The sequence below is a fragment of the Lactuca sativa genome, chromosome 8 (assembly GCF_002870075.4).
Source record: "Lactuca sativa cultivar Salinas chromosome 8, Lsat_Salinas_v11, whole genome shotgun sequence".
Lineage (NCBI taxonomy): Eukaryota > Viridiplantae > Streptophyta > Magnoliopsida > Asterales > Asteraceae > Lactuca > Lactuca sativa.
In genome coordinates this window covers 23,192,312-23,209,387 of record NC_056630.2, presented here as the reverse complement: position 1 = coordinate 23,209,387, position 17,076 = coordinate 23,192,312, and the positions used below count along the sequence as shown (strand labels likewise).

Below are 17,076 nucleotides of genomic sequence, written 5' to 3'. Positions count from 1 at the left end.
TCCTCACAGTCATTTTAATGAAGGAGGAAATCTTATGACACTTCGATTTTAATGGTGTATGTGTTCCTATTCATGTGAATTTGTTAAAACCAAAGTTTATGACAAATTCAAACTCATATGGACCAAGCCTTATCAATCTTGATTTCTTGCCTTATGGTAACACGGCTGCCCACCATGTCTTCCAAGTAGTTAAGCAGCTCACCCTTTCCTATCAATGTACTTTTCATTGATCAAGGTCCTTGCCTTTTATGCATTCAAATGAGAACTCATAGGGCTCACATGCATAATTAACTCAATTGGAACGGTACATAAAACAAGATGATGTCAACACGATAGGTTGTAAACCTCAACTCGTGTGCTAGTGATGATCGATAAGGTTTATTTTGATTTATTCTTGAAACCTTTCAAGACCATTAAGACTCCCACTGACTCCTTGACATATAAGATTTTCTTGTCAATAAGCATTTCTTGACAAACAAATATTCAAGAGTTAGTGTAGCTTTTATCAAGACAAAACACTTCATAAATTGGTCCTAGTTGGTCTTTGTCTTATCCAAGACATCACAACTTTCCAATTTCAAATGTGCAAGAATAAGAAAACCCTTTTCCAAATTCTACATTTGATGAATGTTATAAACCTTCTTAAGACTTGTCACTCAATGTCACAATCTTAACTTTAAGACTTGTTTTGGAACGAAGTATGATTGACTGCTTGATTTAACCATTTCTTCAATTCTTGATTTCTCTTCTCAGACATACAATTGTACTAAGACTCACTTAGATGATCAATTGAGATATGGTTCTTAATCATTAAGACCTATCATAAAACATAATAAAAGGTACTCTCCCTTCTTCTTAGAATAGAGAAACTTTTATCTTTCTGCCTACTTGATTTTTCTTATTCGTTTTGCTATTGATTCAGACTTTTTCAGAATTACACTTACTCTTATAAGTATAATCATATTTACTAAACCTTTAGTAAATCATGACGAATATCTTTGTTACTCTTGTGGTGGACTTGATCAACGCACAACTTTGTGTACTCGATCTCCTAGTCCTTCACTTGACACTTTGTCAGCGAATTAGTCTAATTTCCAAATATGAAATTTCCATTCATCGTGCAACCAAGTTGCATGATTCCAAGTTTCTGTCCAGTTGAAACTTGGGCGATGAGAAACTTGCCCTATTTGGTAAATTCTTGACCTTTCCACAAATAACATAATTAAGAATCACACCCATTCGTTGTAGAAATATGCAAACATCAATTTTTCATAACAATTTCATTGCAAGGAAATAAATAAATAAATAAATAAATACGTCAAACAAAATTTATTTTATTCATAAAATCAGCGGAAAACATTTGTCCTTACAATGCAAAATCAACTAAAAGACTATGTAATCAAATATTCCTAACAAATCCATCATAACTTTCTAAGCTCAAAATCTAATCTTTGAATCCATGTGATTGAGATCCATCTCTTCGTGATCAGACTCATCTTGCTTTTCCATTAGGCTTCCTCTCTTTTCACTGATCCTGCAAAACATTCAAATGCAATCTTATCATATTATGTATTAATAATCAATGAATAGGAACTTAATGGAGTTAGATAGTGGATTTTACCTGAAGCACAACCATACACTTTGACTCTCCCATCTTCTGGACTCTTCAGGCTCTTAGGGAAGACTTGTATCCAACGCCCTTTCTCTTGGCAGCAAACGCAGGTTGGTTCTCCTAGAACGTCCTCGGAAGCATGGTTGGTTGATTTTCCCAACAAATATGCTCCATTGCCTTGCCAAATCATTTATGATTCAGCAGCAATGAGCATGTAAGTTAAGTCAACGAGGCTTGCGTCATGATCCATCATATGATACTTTCTTTTGAACTCATTATATGATTCAAGGAGTAACTGCAGAACCCAGTCCACAACCAACTTATCAGGGAATGACGCACCCAACATTATCAACCTATCGATGTGTGATTTCATTCCTAGAACGTGGGCACACACGGGCTTACCATCTTCATGTTTCATTTCCAATAGGGGTTTAGTGACATTGAACCTTTCAATTCTTCGATCTTGTGGGTTACGGAGAATAATTGGAGGAGGTGGAGGAAGTGAAGCATGATCTCTTGTTCCTCAATTGAATCGTGGAATATCATCTTCATGTGGAATGCTTGTTCCACGGGATTTGGGAAGACCATAGTTGTCGTACTTTGACATCTACAAAACGGGAGAAAATAAATTCAAGTTAGTTGATTGATTGAGTCCTTAATAAATCACCCAAATGAGATATTAAGGTTAGGACCCAACACAATATTTTACAACTCGGGAGAGGGATTCCGTAACCCAAATTGCAGAACATTTGAAGGTAAGTGAATGACGATTCACTAATTTTCCACCATGAAAACCGAAAAACAAATTAAGTTTTAAGTGCTTTGAAAACTCCTAGATCCTTTGAGATTCATTGAACTTTTCAATGACATGTTTAAATCTCGATATGCCCCTCTAGTTTGTGACTGGGATACCGAGGATCACAAAGTGGGTGTGAATAACCATGCAAACTTACATGGTGCCCCCACATGTTACAGTCACCTATTCGATGTGCCGGTTAACCACACACGCTCCACCGAACTATGACAAACATTGAGTCACCCTTTGCTACCTTTGCTTAGAACCATTTAGTGTGCCGGTTAACCACACACGCTCCACTAATGTCTTCGAAAGGGCACAAAGTGTAATTTCATGGAATTGCATCAATTCACTTTTGCCTAAAGTAACTAAGATTGGGAATTTATAAAATCATTTAGTTACTTTTGTACTTCATTATACTTATAATGGAAGGTTTCTATCCTATCCTACCCGTTCGGCTAACGACCCTCCACTAGTCAAGAGTGCGGTGGGTAAGAGTGGATACCTATTCAATCACCATTTTATAGGCAATTTCCTTAAACACCCCTTATAGACCATCTTCGTGAATGAGGCCTAGTAACGGTAAGACTGACTTTTACTTATACATATATATAATGTTAGACTTTTAATGTTATATATAGTATAGGGTGTATATTACACTTTTAAAATACTAGGTGTTCAAATTTAATAATTATACTTTTAATTCAATTATATTGTAAACCAAAAATTATATGGATTTATTAAATCTCATTTAATTATACAACTTAATTAATTAATAAAACCATAAGGGTGTGATTTGAACTTTTCAAAACAATACTAGGGTTTTAGAATTTAACATTCCTAAATTAAAATTTTAATCAACTTTTAAATTCCAAAACTTGAGGGAAAGTTTTGAAACATTTCAAAACATTTGGGTTTAGAATTTAAATATTTCAAAATCAAACCTTTTAATCAAAATTTAAATTCCAAAACTTGAGCCCAAGTTTTGAAACCTTTCAAAACACAAGGATCAAACAGCAAATAACATAAATTAAACAATTAATCTAATTATTATCTAATTTGAATTAAAATCAATTTCTTGCAAGATAAGTTACCCAATTAATATAAATAATCAAACTTTAATCAAATAAGGAAGTTATTATCTAATCAATTGGTAATTATCTTTTGTTTAATCAAGGATACACTCAAAATATGATTAAAATTCGAATCTTAATGACCCATAACAGTTAAGGCAAGTATCTTTGAGTAAAACAGCAAGAAATCCCGAAACTGCCTCCTTCTGACGCTCGAACTCGCCGAGTTCCTCTATGGACTCAGCGAGTAGGAGCCAACTCGCCGAGTCCACATTGGAACTCGCCGAGTTCAGCAGTCAGAAAGCCAAAATTTCGATTTTGCAACAAGAATGAACATGCAAGGCATCAATACAATAGAAACCAATCAAGGCTCTGATACCACTAATGGGTTTGAGCAGTAAGAACATCCTATGTGCTCATACAAACCCTAATGCTTGGATCTAGGTTTCTCTATTGTACATGCAATTCATCCAAGACTTTAAACCCTAGATCTAGCATATGATAATCAATATTAACATAATAATGGGTTTAAGATATTACCTTGATTGTTATGTAGCAATAACAATTTCAAATCCTCCTTGTAATGACTTTAGAAAGCTTAGAGTCACAATTGTCACTCCTCTAATGGTTCACAAACACCAAGAGCAAGAGGATGAAGAATAAGGAGAGTGGAGGCTGCCCAAAACGTGTGGAAACCCTAATCAACAAGTTCACCACATTTTTGAGCCTTAAGGGTCCTTTAAATAGTGAGGCTATTAGGGTTATCTACAAAGGAAACCCTAATTTGGATGCTTAAGCCCTAAGCAACCCATGGACTCCTTCCTTAAAGGCCTAGGACGATTTCTAATGGGTTTCCCCATAGAATTCGTCCACCCCTTTAATATGGACTCCATTAGCTCAATATTCAACTATCATTCAATTGACAGTTCTAGTCCCTTAAGTTTAATTAATGTCTTTTAGCCACAAACTTAATTCTTGACTAATATTAATTAAACAATATGATTTCTCCTTTAATATATTATTCTCATAATATATTAATAAATCATAATTAATCCTCTCTCTCCATAATTCATCCTATCAAGTTGCTTTGGTGAAGGCAACCCGAAAGGACCATGCACCATCGGGTCAAGTACATACCAAAATAGTTATGGACTTAGACACTAATCCAACAATAATATCCACATATCATAATTTGAATTATGAGCCAAAAATATAATCCATGGATTGTCTAATCCTACATTCATATGTTATGAACCTTTATTTATTTATTTGAAGTATAAAAATTTGATTTTATAAAAATCAAATCATAAGTTATCATTTTTATAACTTAATTCAAGATGATTCAAGTTTATGAATTTATTTCTAAAAACAAACAGTTCAATAAAAACCAAGAAATAAACTCTTGGAAGTTTATGAAAGTACTTAGAGTTTTTATAAAAGTTAGAGCTAAATTTTTATAAAACTTAAGGGAAGGCTTTCAGAGGGTGCCCTTACCAAGAAATTCTCATAATAACCCTCTCTCCTCCCCAAAAGTTCGTTCATACACAATCTCTACACTCATTCTCTCTCTCTCTCTCTCTCTCTCTCTCTCACTCATTATTGCTCCTTTATGCAAAATCCTGAGGTCAGATTTTGCATGACAATGTGAGAGAGAAAAACCGATCTTAGATACATTTTCTATGGGAGATATTTTTCCATTTCATTTTTCAGAAGTTGACTCACATTACTGGAGTATTGTGGATAATTTTAATGTAGTATACCCCCAAAGAGATGACGAGAGAGATCGCCTATTGAGTTTTACATCATCTTCTTCATTTCTTTTGTGTTTTACATAACAAAAACCATTTAAACCATTTCTAGTGCATCTTGGATGCTTATTAACTCCATGCATGTGATAGAAATCGGATTTGTGGTGCAATCCTAGTGTAAGATTCGGTGGTTCCAAGGAGTTCTCTATCACAAGAATGAAACACCCACTTTAGGGCCTTAGATAAACCTAGATCTATGGCTTGGATACATGCATCTAAAAGTTTCTTATTCTTCTATAAACTCTAGTATATTATCATCCACTTTCAACCATAAAGGTTATGCATGTTGTTCTTGTAAACAAATAACCCAAATGGGCACTTTAATCAATCAAAAATAACATGTATCTTGTCAGAAAAAAATGTTCGGCTTTGAACATCCATATCTCACTCATTTCTTGACCAAATCACGATATTATTTTTCTCGTTCTCTGAGTTAAATTTCTAACCCAAGTAGTCTCACTGTAAAACATTAAGAATTTGATTTTTTACGATTTTTACAACACCATTGCGCAAAAAAAACTTTTTATGTGATCACTAGTATTTCATTACATGATCAAAGGCCTTAAACCCCACAATAAATCTGGAGAAAATTATTTTAGGAACTTGACACATTTATCTCAAAAGAACTAAAATTTCATGAACGAACACGTTATAGAAATTTGTACACAAATTGTTAAACTTCCAGCTACATTTGGAACTCAGGCACTAGTTAGTGCTACATTTCTAAACTTGTTGGGATTGAATAACCCCATTTAGCTCTGAAATAATTTTTAGCTAAATTGTTTTATGTAAGCTAATGGTTTCAAGGGATTTTTTGTAAAACCCCAAGTGCTAGAACATATTCTTTATTTTCTACAAAAATAAGGATTTAATGGTCAAAAATTCAAAATAAATACTTACGGACGAGATAAAAATCTGAAAAAGTGTAGAACTAATTTATGTACAAAATATGCATGCCACCTAAATTTTCATAAAATTTGGTCACTGTTTGGTATTTTATTTGGATTTTTCATTTAATTAGGGCATGAATTTACAAACGGGGTCTTATGACTTAAGAGCACAAACCAATATTTTCCTTGCGTGGGGCACATTATAAGAGCCTGTGGAAATTGAATTGGGAATTATTGCAACTGTTTTCTATTTATTTAGAATTTTTCTTATTATTTAGACTTAAATTGCAAATAAATAAAAAATGGCCTTCAAAAATTCCTATAAAATTTCAATACACTCATAACCCCTGTTAGAACTATAATATAATTTGTTAAAATTTTTGGAGTTCATTTTCATGCCTTTGTGGATTTTTAAACACAAGGCACCGTGAATTTGATAATACCAATAATGAACCGAACAAACTTTGGGCACTTTGCAACACCAATAGTTGGATAGGTAGATCTTAAATAATGTTTTAGAGAATTGTATCTCACTAGAAACTATTTGTTCCATAGGGCACTAGTAGAAATCAATCTCTACAATACCGAACCACGAAGCTTGAACTACAAACTCTCCTTAGTGAGTATTCACAACCCCCTTTTTACTGTTTTTATGTTTTAGGGTGGAAAGCATGCTACCATTTTATGAGCTATCTGTACTATTTTATGAACTTGTGGAACTTTGCTTTATGAACTTGTTGAACACTATTTTGTGAACATGTTGAGCCTTGTTTTATGAACTTAATAAACTTGGAACGATATTGTTTTATGAACTTAATGAATTTGGAACGATATTGTATTATGAACTTGATGAACTTGGAAAAATACTCTTTTATGAAATTGTGCTATGAACTTTATGCTATGAACTCTTGATATAAACTTTGTGATATGAACTTTGTATGTTAAGTCCCCGAGAACCGAACTACATCCTATTAACTTGTATTTCGAGTCGACGGTCTTATGAATAACGCTATTTGGGGTAGACAACCCCCACTCACTAGAACCGTGAGTGCATATTCCTATGAACTAACATCATGGGAACCATGGACATGATAGAATGGGGCAAGAACGGTCGTTAGACTTGGTTGTGAACGAAGTGCTTTGACATTCAACACTCATTTTGAGTTGGAACTTTTGTTGAACAAATCTATATTTTCTTACTGAAATGATGTACCTTTATAAACCTGTGAAATCACTAACTATTTTATAGTTAACCCTCATTTTTGCATGTTTTTCAGGAAAAGGTCGGTGAGCCAGTTTAAGACGCCATAATGATTTATGTTTATTGTTCTTGTTATGTACTAGACTATGTAGTACGGAACTAAAATGTAATATTGTTTTGAATATGATGTAAACATAAAAATGCTCAATGATTATGGTTGGTAATCCTATTTAGCTTGTGTTATGAGACCTTAGCCTTTCACCCATCATGTTTCCACTTTAACGGGGTGTGACAGTTTCACCAAGCTTCTAATGATAGTAATAATCATAAGATAAAAACGATAAATACTGTATAAGCGAATTCCCTAAACTACTTCAACATCACTAGATGGTTTGCCATGAGAATTGATAACATCGACATTATGTTTAATCGGTCTCTTCATTCCATTCTCTTGTTGATTAAGTGACGGCTCGTGACCTTGTTGTTTTTGATCCTTGCTCTTACCCCATATCACCAAATATAGCCCAAGGACAATAACAATTGCTCCAACAATACTACAATATAAATTAAGAAATTAATCTCCATAAAATGATCGAGGGAAAACAAAGAGTTATTAGTTATCTAGAGTATTATCTCGATATGTTTTATTTTAGTAAAAGAAATTAATCGGTAATAAAGTAAATCCATGAGAGTTGAGACTAAGAAACATACTTTCCTAAGTTCAATTTCTCGGCTAAAAAAGAAGACTCCAACATGGAAATTATAACCATGCTAAGTGGGTTGAAAGCCGTCACAAATACTGGTCCTCTATCCTGCATTACCACTCCTGAAATGTAGTATGCGAATCCAGAACATACTAGTCCCTACATATCCACACAATTCAAGAAAACATTATGAAAGATAATCACAAGCTAAGATAACAATATCATTCACAAAAAGAAATAGATCGTACAGTGTGAATAATGACACGTGTAATCCACTAATTTTTTTTTTCTTAATCCATCTCTTGATTTTTACACTTGTCTTGATCTAACAAGTAGGAACAAAAGGTTAAAGGATATTTGATTTCTCATTTAAACATTTTTTTTCGTGCCTACATAAGCATATATAATAATCAAACTTTTAGTGAGTTTGAAAGTGGTACATGATTTAACACATTCTGACTAGGACCAGGAGTTTCTCATGGAGGAAATATCCCCTATCTTTTGTTCATGTTAGCCCAAAATTTTGGTTCATCCATGTTCGTCCAAAATTTTGGTTCAAGGATTTCAAAAAGTCGTAATATTTCCTCCCTGGGAAATCAAATATCCCATATTTTCTGTTCCTAATCATCTTACTACTCATTAGATCAAAGAAAGTGTCACAATCAGGAAAGAAGATCAAGAGAAAGAATTAATGGATTCCACATGTTATAATCTTATATGAGTAGGAAGATGGGAATGAAAAAATATAGGAAAATTTCTCTTCCTCCTATCCTTTTAAACATGGCAACATTTTTGAAGTACCCATTTTCTTAGTAATTAAATTGATGACACTAACAAGAGATTGTTTTAATCATGGTAACTAACATATTATGGATATAAATATTATTAATTTTCTTACATTATAAATCGCTGCAAATAATTTGATGTCCCAGTTAATTGACCAGATTGAGGTATTGGCCTTCTCAACTACAAGGGTAAGTATGGATCCTTCTAATGTGCCCATCATACACACGAGTGATGTGAGAGATAGATCAGCTGGGTACGACTTCAATGTCACTGCCTTTTTTGAATGCATTAAAGAAACATAAATATTAGTATAGCTACCCGATAAAAATAATATTAATTCGCTAATATCATGTAAACTTTTTCTTGGAGTTCTGTGTAAAATAATCCAAATTTATGTAAAACCGCATTGCTGAATTAAGAACTTTTTTTCAACCGGAATTGAGTGATGTGTTTTAAATTTGGAATATCGTATAGTGTAACTTTTTAGTGATGGGAATGTAAAAGGTTTTCGGCGAGAACTTTTAGCTTTAATGTAGACAGTCATAAGCAATTAGCGACAAAAATATTTCGTATGATTGATATTTCATCATCTCAGCACCTTATCAATATATAATCTATATGTCATGTTTTATTAAATTCCAAATCCATCAGCATCAACAAATTTGTTTCACTGTACGTTCTAGTTTTCTTTAATACATAACTAAACCATAATTTGGGATTGAAATCTTACTTGAAGGATGACGAAACTCGCCCAAGAAATGCAACCAGCAGTGATCATGAGAGATCCCTTAATCTGATCTTGTGTGTTAACTGGAGATTCATGATGAAGAGTATGATTATTTGTCCATGGAAATTGAACTTCAGGGCCTCTTATTAGAGTCATTATCATGGCTCCACCAATCGTCACTAATGTCCCTATGATCTTCACCTGGCTATGTAAACTTTTCATCTTCACATTCTCAAGTCTACGAGGATAAAGAAAAAATTAAGACTCATTTGTTTGGTGAATCAATGCTAATTTTACATATGTTAGACCCCAAAAAGTAGTTATATATATATATATATATATATATATATATACACACACACACACACATGATTTGACGGGTGTCATTAATACTAAGATCTTTTAAGTCTGGAAGACTTTGTGTACCGTGTTCTATTATTCTCTACAAGTAATTCGTACCAGTTCTAGGAACTTTAGTTGTGACGGACAACCATGTTTGGTTATAGCAAAATTTTGGTCTTTAACATGTTACATTAACTAAGCTGCTGTTAAAAGATAGTCATTATGGAAAGGCAATGGAAAAACTTACATACAAAATAATCTATATATACTTATAAATGAGATATTTTTTCTTGCACCACATGCATTTGAAATCTCCATGACTTTTCAATTTATTTCTAATATTTATTATAAATTTGTTAATAATATTAAACTAATACAAAAACTAAATTCTTATAATACATTAACTAAACTACAATATTAAAATATTATATTTTACTTCTATTTATAAAATTATGACTTTAACTTTTTAACATATTATAGTTAAGTTATTAGTTTAGATATGTTGTCGTATGTGAACAATTGTCATTTTAAAGTCACAATTTTTGTATAATTTATGATTTTATGCAAAATAGTTAAGTTATTAATTTCAATATAATGTTAAACGGTTAAGTTAAATCAAAATGTCAGTTAAACTTGAAAAAAAAATCGAGAGACTATTTTATAAATAGTTAAAAGTTATAAATTATAATATTCAATATAAATTGCAATCCCAAAATAGCTACAAAATTTAAAACTTTTTTTATAATCATTAAGAATTTCTAAATAGTTTGTTTAAAAATAACTTACAACAACAATAACCAAAACAAACGTTATGTAAAAGGTTATATTGTTACCTTAAAAAAGAAAAACAATGTTTGATGTTTTTAAATAATTATAATGATAGAAATAAAAATGTTAAACAAAAAAATTAATTTACAATGGATATTATATAGTTTTAAAAGATGTATATATTGTAATATCATTCCAAATAATTATGTTTAATAACAACTTGGTTTAAGAATTATTATATCAAAGTTAACAACCTCATTGTTATAATTAACAAAAAACATGTATATTTATAAATATTTCAACTATAAACTAATATTCTGCGCAACACGCTGATATTTGCCTAGTGATAACATAGACCAATGAAACGTGCACAAAATGTAAAGCATATTACGAATATTTAAACTATTAATTAAAGAACATCGTTGGTGTTATTTAAAAGAAGATTATAAAAAATGTCAAAAAAACTCCAGTGTTGTTTAAAAGAAGATGATAAAAAAATGTCAAAAAACTCTGAATCTGAAGTTGTCTTATGATCAAAAACTTTTGTTGGATAAAATATGCAAAATCTCCGATAAAGTCCTAATATTTTGAATTGGTTTATAGTTTTAATCCTCAATTAAATTTTGTTTACAAAAAGTATACTATAACGACTAAAACTTTGGAATAACCATTTTAGGCCGGTTTCATAGTTTTAACAGTATCCCATCTTTTTTTTTTTGTCAATTAGTTCGGTCAAATTATTAAGACTTTTTTTTGAAGATTATGTTATTCTTGACGAACATCTAAAATATTAGGATTGTTTTTAAGATTACTAACATCCAAAATATTGGGATTTGTTTTTAAGATTACCTTGCACTAATGTCACTACAAAAAATGTGGGTATTAGCGGCGACATGTAAATGACGCGTTACATGTCGCCGCTAATGTCACTACAAGAAATGTGGGTGATACTCTTCTACCTGATGACATATGTTATGGGCTTAGGACATGGAGGTGATGGAGCCGGGGATCCACCATCTCCAGTAGGCTTTGGTCGTGGACAACACAAATAGGATGGTAAGTTTTATAATGATATATTTATTAGCTATTTTTATCCATTTATGATTTATTATAAGCTATTGTGACTAATATTTTTAATTATATTTTTCAACCGAGCTCCCTAAAAAAGAAAAGGCCTAGCAAAAAACATCCAGCTATCAAAGCTGATATGGGCAAACAAGGGAAAGCTTGTGGATTTGGATTTCGATAGAGAGCTCACATATTCCCCAATCGAGAACTGTTGTAATTGGTTTACCCGTGAAATTGGGAGGTATATGTGGATGAACATCCCTTTGAATGTATCTGGTTGGGACAATGTTTCCCCCGCTTTAAGAAATGTCATAGTGGTGCATCTAAAGGTAAATTGGATAATATTTTAAGTTTAGTTTTGATTGGCATTTAACTAACTAACTTTTTTGTATTTGTAGAATAAGTTTGATTTGGATAATGTTAACTTGGATCCCGAGCATGCTCAGTTGTTGCAGAGCATTGATGCGACTTTACAAAGAGTTTATAGAGGCCGAAAAAATAAAGCGCATACTTATTTTCAGAATGCCGGGGGCTTATAGATATCCCAAGGGCATTAGCCAACCCTCGATGGTATGTCACGTGAAAATTGGGCGCAAGCAGTCGAATATTTTCAAACTCCTGAATTTTTAAAGCGTTCGGCGTCAAACAAAGGAGTCCGTACACAACAACAAGTTGTAAACAGATGGGGATCGTGCTCATATAACAATGCATGTTTCAAAGAAGTATGTTATGGTATATTTAACTGTTTGTTTAAATTATAATTAATCTAATTTTTAATGTTAAATAGGATATCGCTCGAATCGAAACATTTCGTAAGGCCAATACTGATCGCCAAGGGGTATTTAGTAGTCCTGCAGTCGAGCAACAATACGTAAGTGGTTAGTTTGTATTTTCATATAAGTGTTTATATCTTCAAGGGGTATTTAGTAATCTAATTTTTATGATGTTTATTAGTTTTTTGAAAATATAGAATGCTTAACTCCTTGCGATCAGTCAACAAAATCAAGCTTCTTCTGAAGCCAACGGTCTAACACCAAAGGAGACACAAAATTGTTTTGAAAAAATATTGGGTGTTTAACGAGGCCATATCAGAGGCATCGGGCGTAAACTTTCTACGGTTGTGTCGATGTACGATCATGAACAACCACTGACACAACCACCACCACAATCACATGTGACAAGACTATTTAATTTTGGTAATTGTTTCAAATGTTAGTAATTGTTGGTTTAGTAATAGTTTTAGATTTTGGTAATTGTTATTTTGATAATAGTTTATATATTTGTAATTGTTAGTTTGGTTATAGTTTGATATATTAGTATTTTGTAGTTTGGTAATTGTTAGTTTATGAAAGTACAATGCTATAATGGAAAAAATGAAAGAAATGTATAATGCTATAATGTGTTATATGGAATATGTGTAATTTGGTAATTGTTAGTTTATGAAAGTACAATGCTATAATGGTATTTTGTAGGTTGGTAATTGTTAGTTATAGTACAATGCTATAATGTTTTATATGCAATATGTGTAATTTGTTAATTGTTAGTTTATGAAAGTACGATGCTATAATGGTATTTTGTAGTTTGGTAATTGTTAGTTATTGTTCAATGCTATATTTTGTACTTTGGTTGTATATGTAATGTATGTTTTGTATATAGAATGTTATAATGCTAGTTTAACTTATAAGATTATGTTTTTTTATTTATAGTTGGAAATGCTTCAAACAATGTTACAAGATCCGACATGTAGTGCCGCACTTGAAGATTGGTTTCGTTCGTTCTAGTATTTTAAACTGGATGGGTATTTTAAACGGATGTTGTATTAATATTTTGGAATGGAATGATATATGATTAGATTAATTAATATCATACCAATTTTTATACTTTTTATAGTTTTTATATATATATATATATATATATATATATATATATATATATATATATATATATATATATATATATATATATATATATATAATGAAAATACCAATACCGGCGACGCCTTTAGTGGCGATAGTTGGTTATTAACAACGACAAGCCTTTAGCGGCGACATCTCGTATTAATGGCGATAATTTGATTATTAGCGACAAAGCATCAGCAACGACCTTTTAGTGACGACATGACTATTAGCGGCGACAAACCAAACTTTTAGCTGTCGTCGGTGATATTCTAATTTCTTGTCTATTGCTATATAAACATAACACGTCTTTTGTAATTATTTATGAGTATGATAAATTATTTATTATTATTATTATTATTATTATTATTATTATTATTATCACAATCTTGTTATTTTATTTTTAAAAAAACTCAATAATTAAAATAATGCTACAAATGAGTAACGACGAACTCGATCTCACCAGGACAATTTTAGGTGAGTTTCAAACTTGATTTGATAGTTTAGAGATTCTTCAATGGAAAATTCAAAAAACAATATAAAATTTATGTTGATGAATCTTGAGCTTTACTTAAAATTTTAGAAATTCTGAAAGCATGTTTTTAAAAGCTATTTCTAAAAAAAAAAGGATTGAGGATTAGGCTAAGAGGTATCCTCCCGCGTGAGAGAGAATGGAAAAAAAAGCCACATAATTATTTTCATTATTTCACAACCAACCCACTAGGTTGTGGAAACAATGTTCACTAGTAAAGTGGTGGTGAAGAAAAGAGAGATTGCAGAGAGAGATAGACACAGTAATTCCCCAACAATCACGGTCATCGTCTTCTTCTATAGTGGTATCACGCCACAAAACACCCACCCATCTTTGGGACGGTGTTCACGCATAGCCTACTATGACACGTAGACACTACGCGTAGGTTGACCCAATCCATACCGCATGACCTTATGGTAGCGAAACCATCATTTGAGGAAGAATCATTACATTCACAATCACATTCACTTGTAAGAATATTATCGTTCAATGACTTCAATTCAAGTACATATTAGCGTTCAAAATATTGCATAAAACTATAATATGAAGTTTGTACTCATCTATAGTTTTCTGCCCATTACATTATATAACACAACTTTTTTATTATAAATAAAAAATATACTGTTAATTCTATAAAATAAAAAAAATAACATAATTTCAGAAAAATATTAATATTTTGATTATTAGTTAAAAATAACATAATCTTAAAAATGTCTCAAATAATATTATGCCTAAATTAAGGAAAAAAGACCGGATAGTGACTAAATATGTGAAATCCACTAAAAATAATTATTTCAAAATTTTAGTTGACATGACTATTTTTGTAAACAAATTTAATTTAATATTAAACTGTAAACTCACCAAAAATATTTAGATTGTATTGGACATTTCTCATCAAAATTGTAGATAAAAAATCCCAAAGGATCCATATTGAAAAAGCTTATATTCCGATCCACATTAATAATTAACTCAATAAAAAGCCTCTAAGATATATCTCAGTTATATTATACCAAGTTTTTTCACAAGGCTTATTCTCAAAAGTATATATAGTTAATATGTTCATCCTTGGTATGACAAGGTTTTATATATCTTTATATACGTTGTACTTCTCCCTGTATATATAGTTAATATGTTCATCGTTGGTATGATATATATATATATATATATATATATATATATATATATATATATATATATATATATATATATATATATATATATATATATATATGTCGGACTTTCGTAAGACTTTTAGAGAGGCAAATATATATATATATATATATATATATATATATATATATATATATATATATATATATATATATATATATTTCATATATAAATAAATAAAATATTATTGAAATTAAGAAAAAGTTTTATGTAAAACACAATGGGATAATGGTTATTTTATCCTGAAGTTAATTAATATATTATACCAATGAAATTAACCCGAACCTAACAAGCATGTTCAATCCAATCGGACAATATTAAGTAGGAATAATGAATATTGGCTTTGATTTAATTAGTATGACAGACATTAAAGCATGGATCACCTCCAAGCAAAAAAGTTGACTGACACTCAAGTACTCAACAGCTTAATTAGGATCCGTAGATGACAATTCTTGTATTTGTGTTGTTTTTTTTACGTGTTTTGTACAAAGCCAATATTTTCATTTTTCAATTCGTTTAAAGAAAGGGAATAATACCTAAGCATCCAAGCCATGACAAAGGTAATGGCAGGAAGGATGTTGCACATAGCAGACGCGAAAGTTGCTGTTGTAGATTTCATTCCAGCATAGAACAAGTTCTGGTCTATCACTGGCCTGTGATTCAATATATAAACCATCGCTCAGATGATATATATAATGCATGCAATCGTCCAAAGATTAGGGTTTCTTTCTTACAGAAGAAAAACATAGAATATAGAATACATACTCTAGTAATCCCAGTAATATGATTTTCAGGAAGATGGAAACCGTCATTTTGGGCCTAGCTTTCCTGTTTCCACCAGCAAATGAAGGATAACTATAAAGAAAAGTGGTGGATTCATACACTCCATGACACATATCTATATATATACCTTTCGGTGAAGAAAGCCAAAGGACCGAAGAAGAGAGCTGCAATGGCGTTTCGGTAAACAGCAAAAGTGTAATGATTCAATCCCTTGTTCAGGGCAGACTTAGTAACTAAGCTACCAACAGCATACGAGGTTTGTAAGAAGATCATGAACATAAAAGGCTTGGTACGAGCATATAACCCCTTAATGCTCTCTTTCGACATGCTTGTTTTCAAGTTATATCTGTCTTTGCGATTTTAATATGGTTCGGATGGTATATATGCACAAGGATAATAACTGTTCTAAAAGTAATAATAAAATATTTTTCAAGGTTTTTTGTTTTTATTTTTTTCTCTAAATGTTAAAAGAATAATTTAAATACAATATGTATTTCCAACATGTGGAATGAACAGAATATTTGCAGAAAGGTTATTATAGTAAACATATTACCTCTAAAACTTATTTTTCAAAATTATTATGTGATGTGTAAATCATGTAAACAAGTTTGTTAGACCACTTTTATTGGTGACCAATAGTTTTGATTGGTTGGGGTGAAAAAAAAATCATAGAAAAGCATGAAAGCCACGGACGATGTTGGTGCAGCAACCTCAAGTCGGTTGGCTCCATTTGGACAATTCTTTTTCTTCATTTAAACAATTCTTGATTGGCATTTATTTATCAAACCAACTTTATAATTTAAAAAAAAATATGTTTTATTTTGTTGAAAAAAAAACAACATATACTAAAGTTTATAATTTATTTTTTTCTATAAAATAGACTAATATATATATATATATATATATATATATATATATATA

General features: G+C 31.2%; 1 protein-coding gene across 1 annotated transcript; it reads right to left on the bottom strand.

Annotated features, from left to right (window-relative positions):
• Window positions 1–7,480: 7,480 nt before the first annotated feature.
• LOC111898130 (WAT1-related protein At2g39510) lies at window positions 7,481–16,513 on the bottom strand. The gene is made up of 7 exons (XM_023894054.3): window positions 16,283–16,513; window positions 16,138–16,200; window positions 15,909–16,025; window positions 9,601–9,835; window positions 8,983–9,144; window positions 8,092–8,243; window positions 7,481–7,934 (listed from the first exon to the last, which is right to left on the bottom strand). Exons 1-7 carry the CDS (start codon window positions 16,480–16,482, stop codon window positions 7,745–7,747), a joined length of 1,119 nt encoding a protein of 372 aa, XP_023749822.1. The 5' UTR covers window positions 16,483–16,513; the 3' UTR covers window positions 7,481–7,744.
• Window positions 16,514–17,076: the final 563 nt, after the last annotated feature.

Coding starts and splice junctions, on each gene's coding strand:
- LOC111898130 (XM_023894054.3), bottom strand. CDS start 16,482: ATGTCGAAAGAGAGCATTAAGGGGTTATATGCTCGTACCAAGCCTTTT. Junction 8,244..8,982: donor TATTTGCAGCGATTTATAAT/GTAAGAAAATTA, acceptor GTGGATATGTAG/GGACTAGTATGTTCTGGATT. Junction 7,935..8,091: donor GAGAAATTGAACTTAGGAAA/GTATGTTTCTTA, acceptor TTTATATTGTAG/TATTGTTGGAGCAATTGTTA.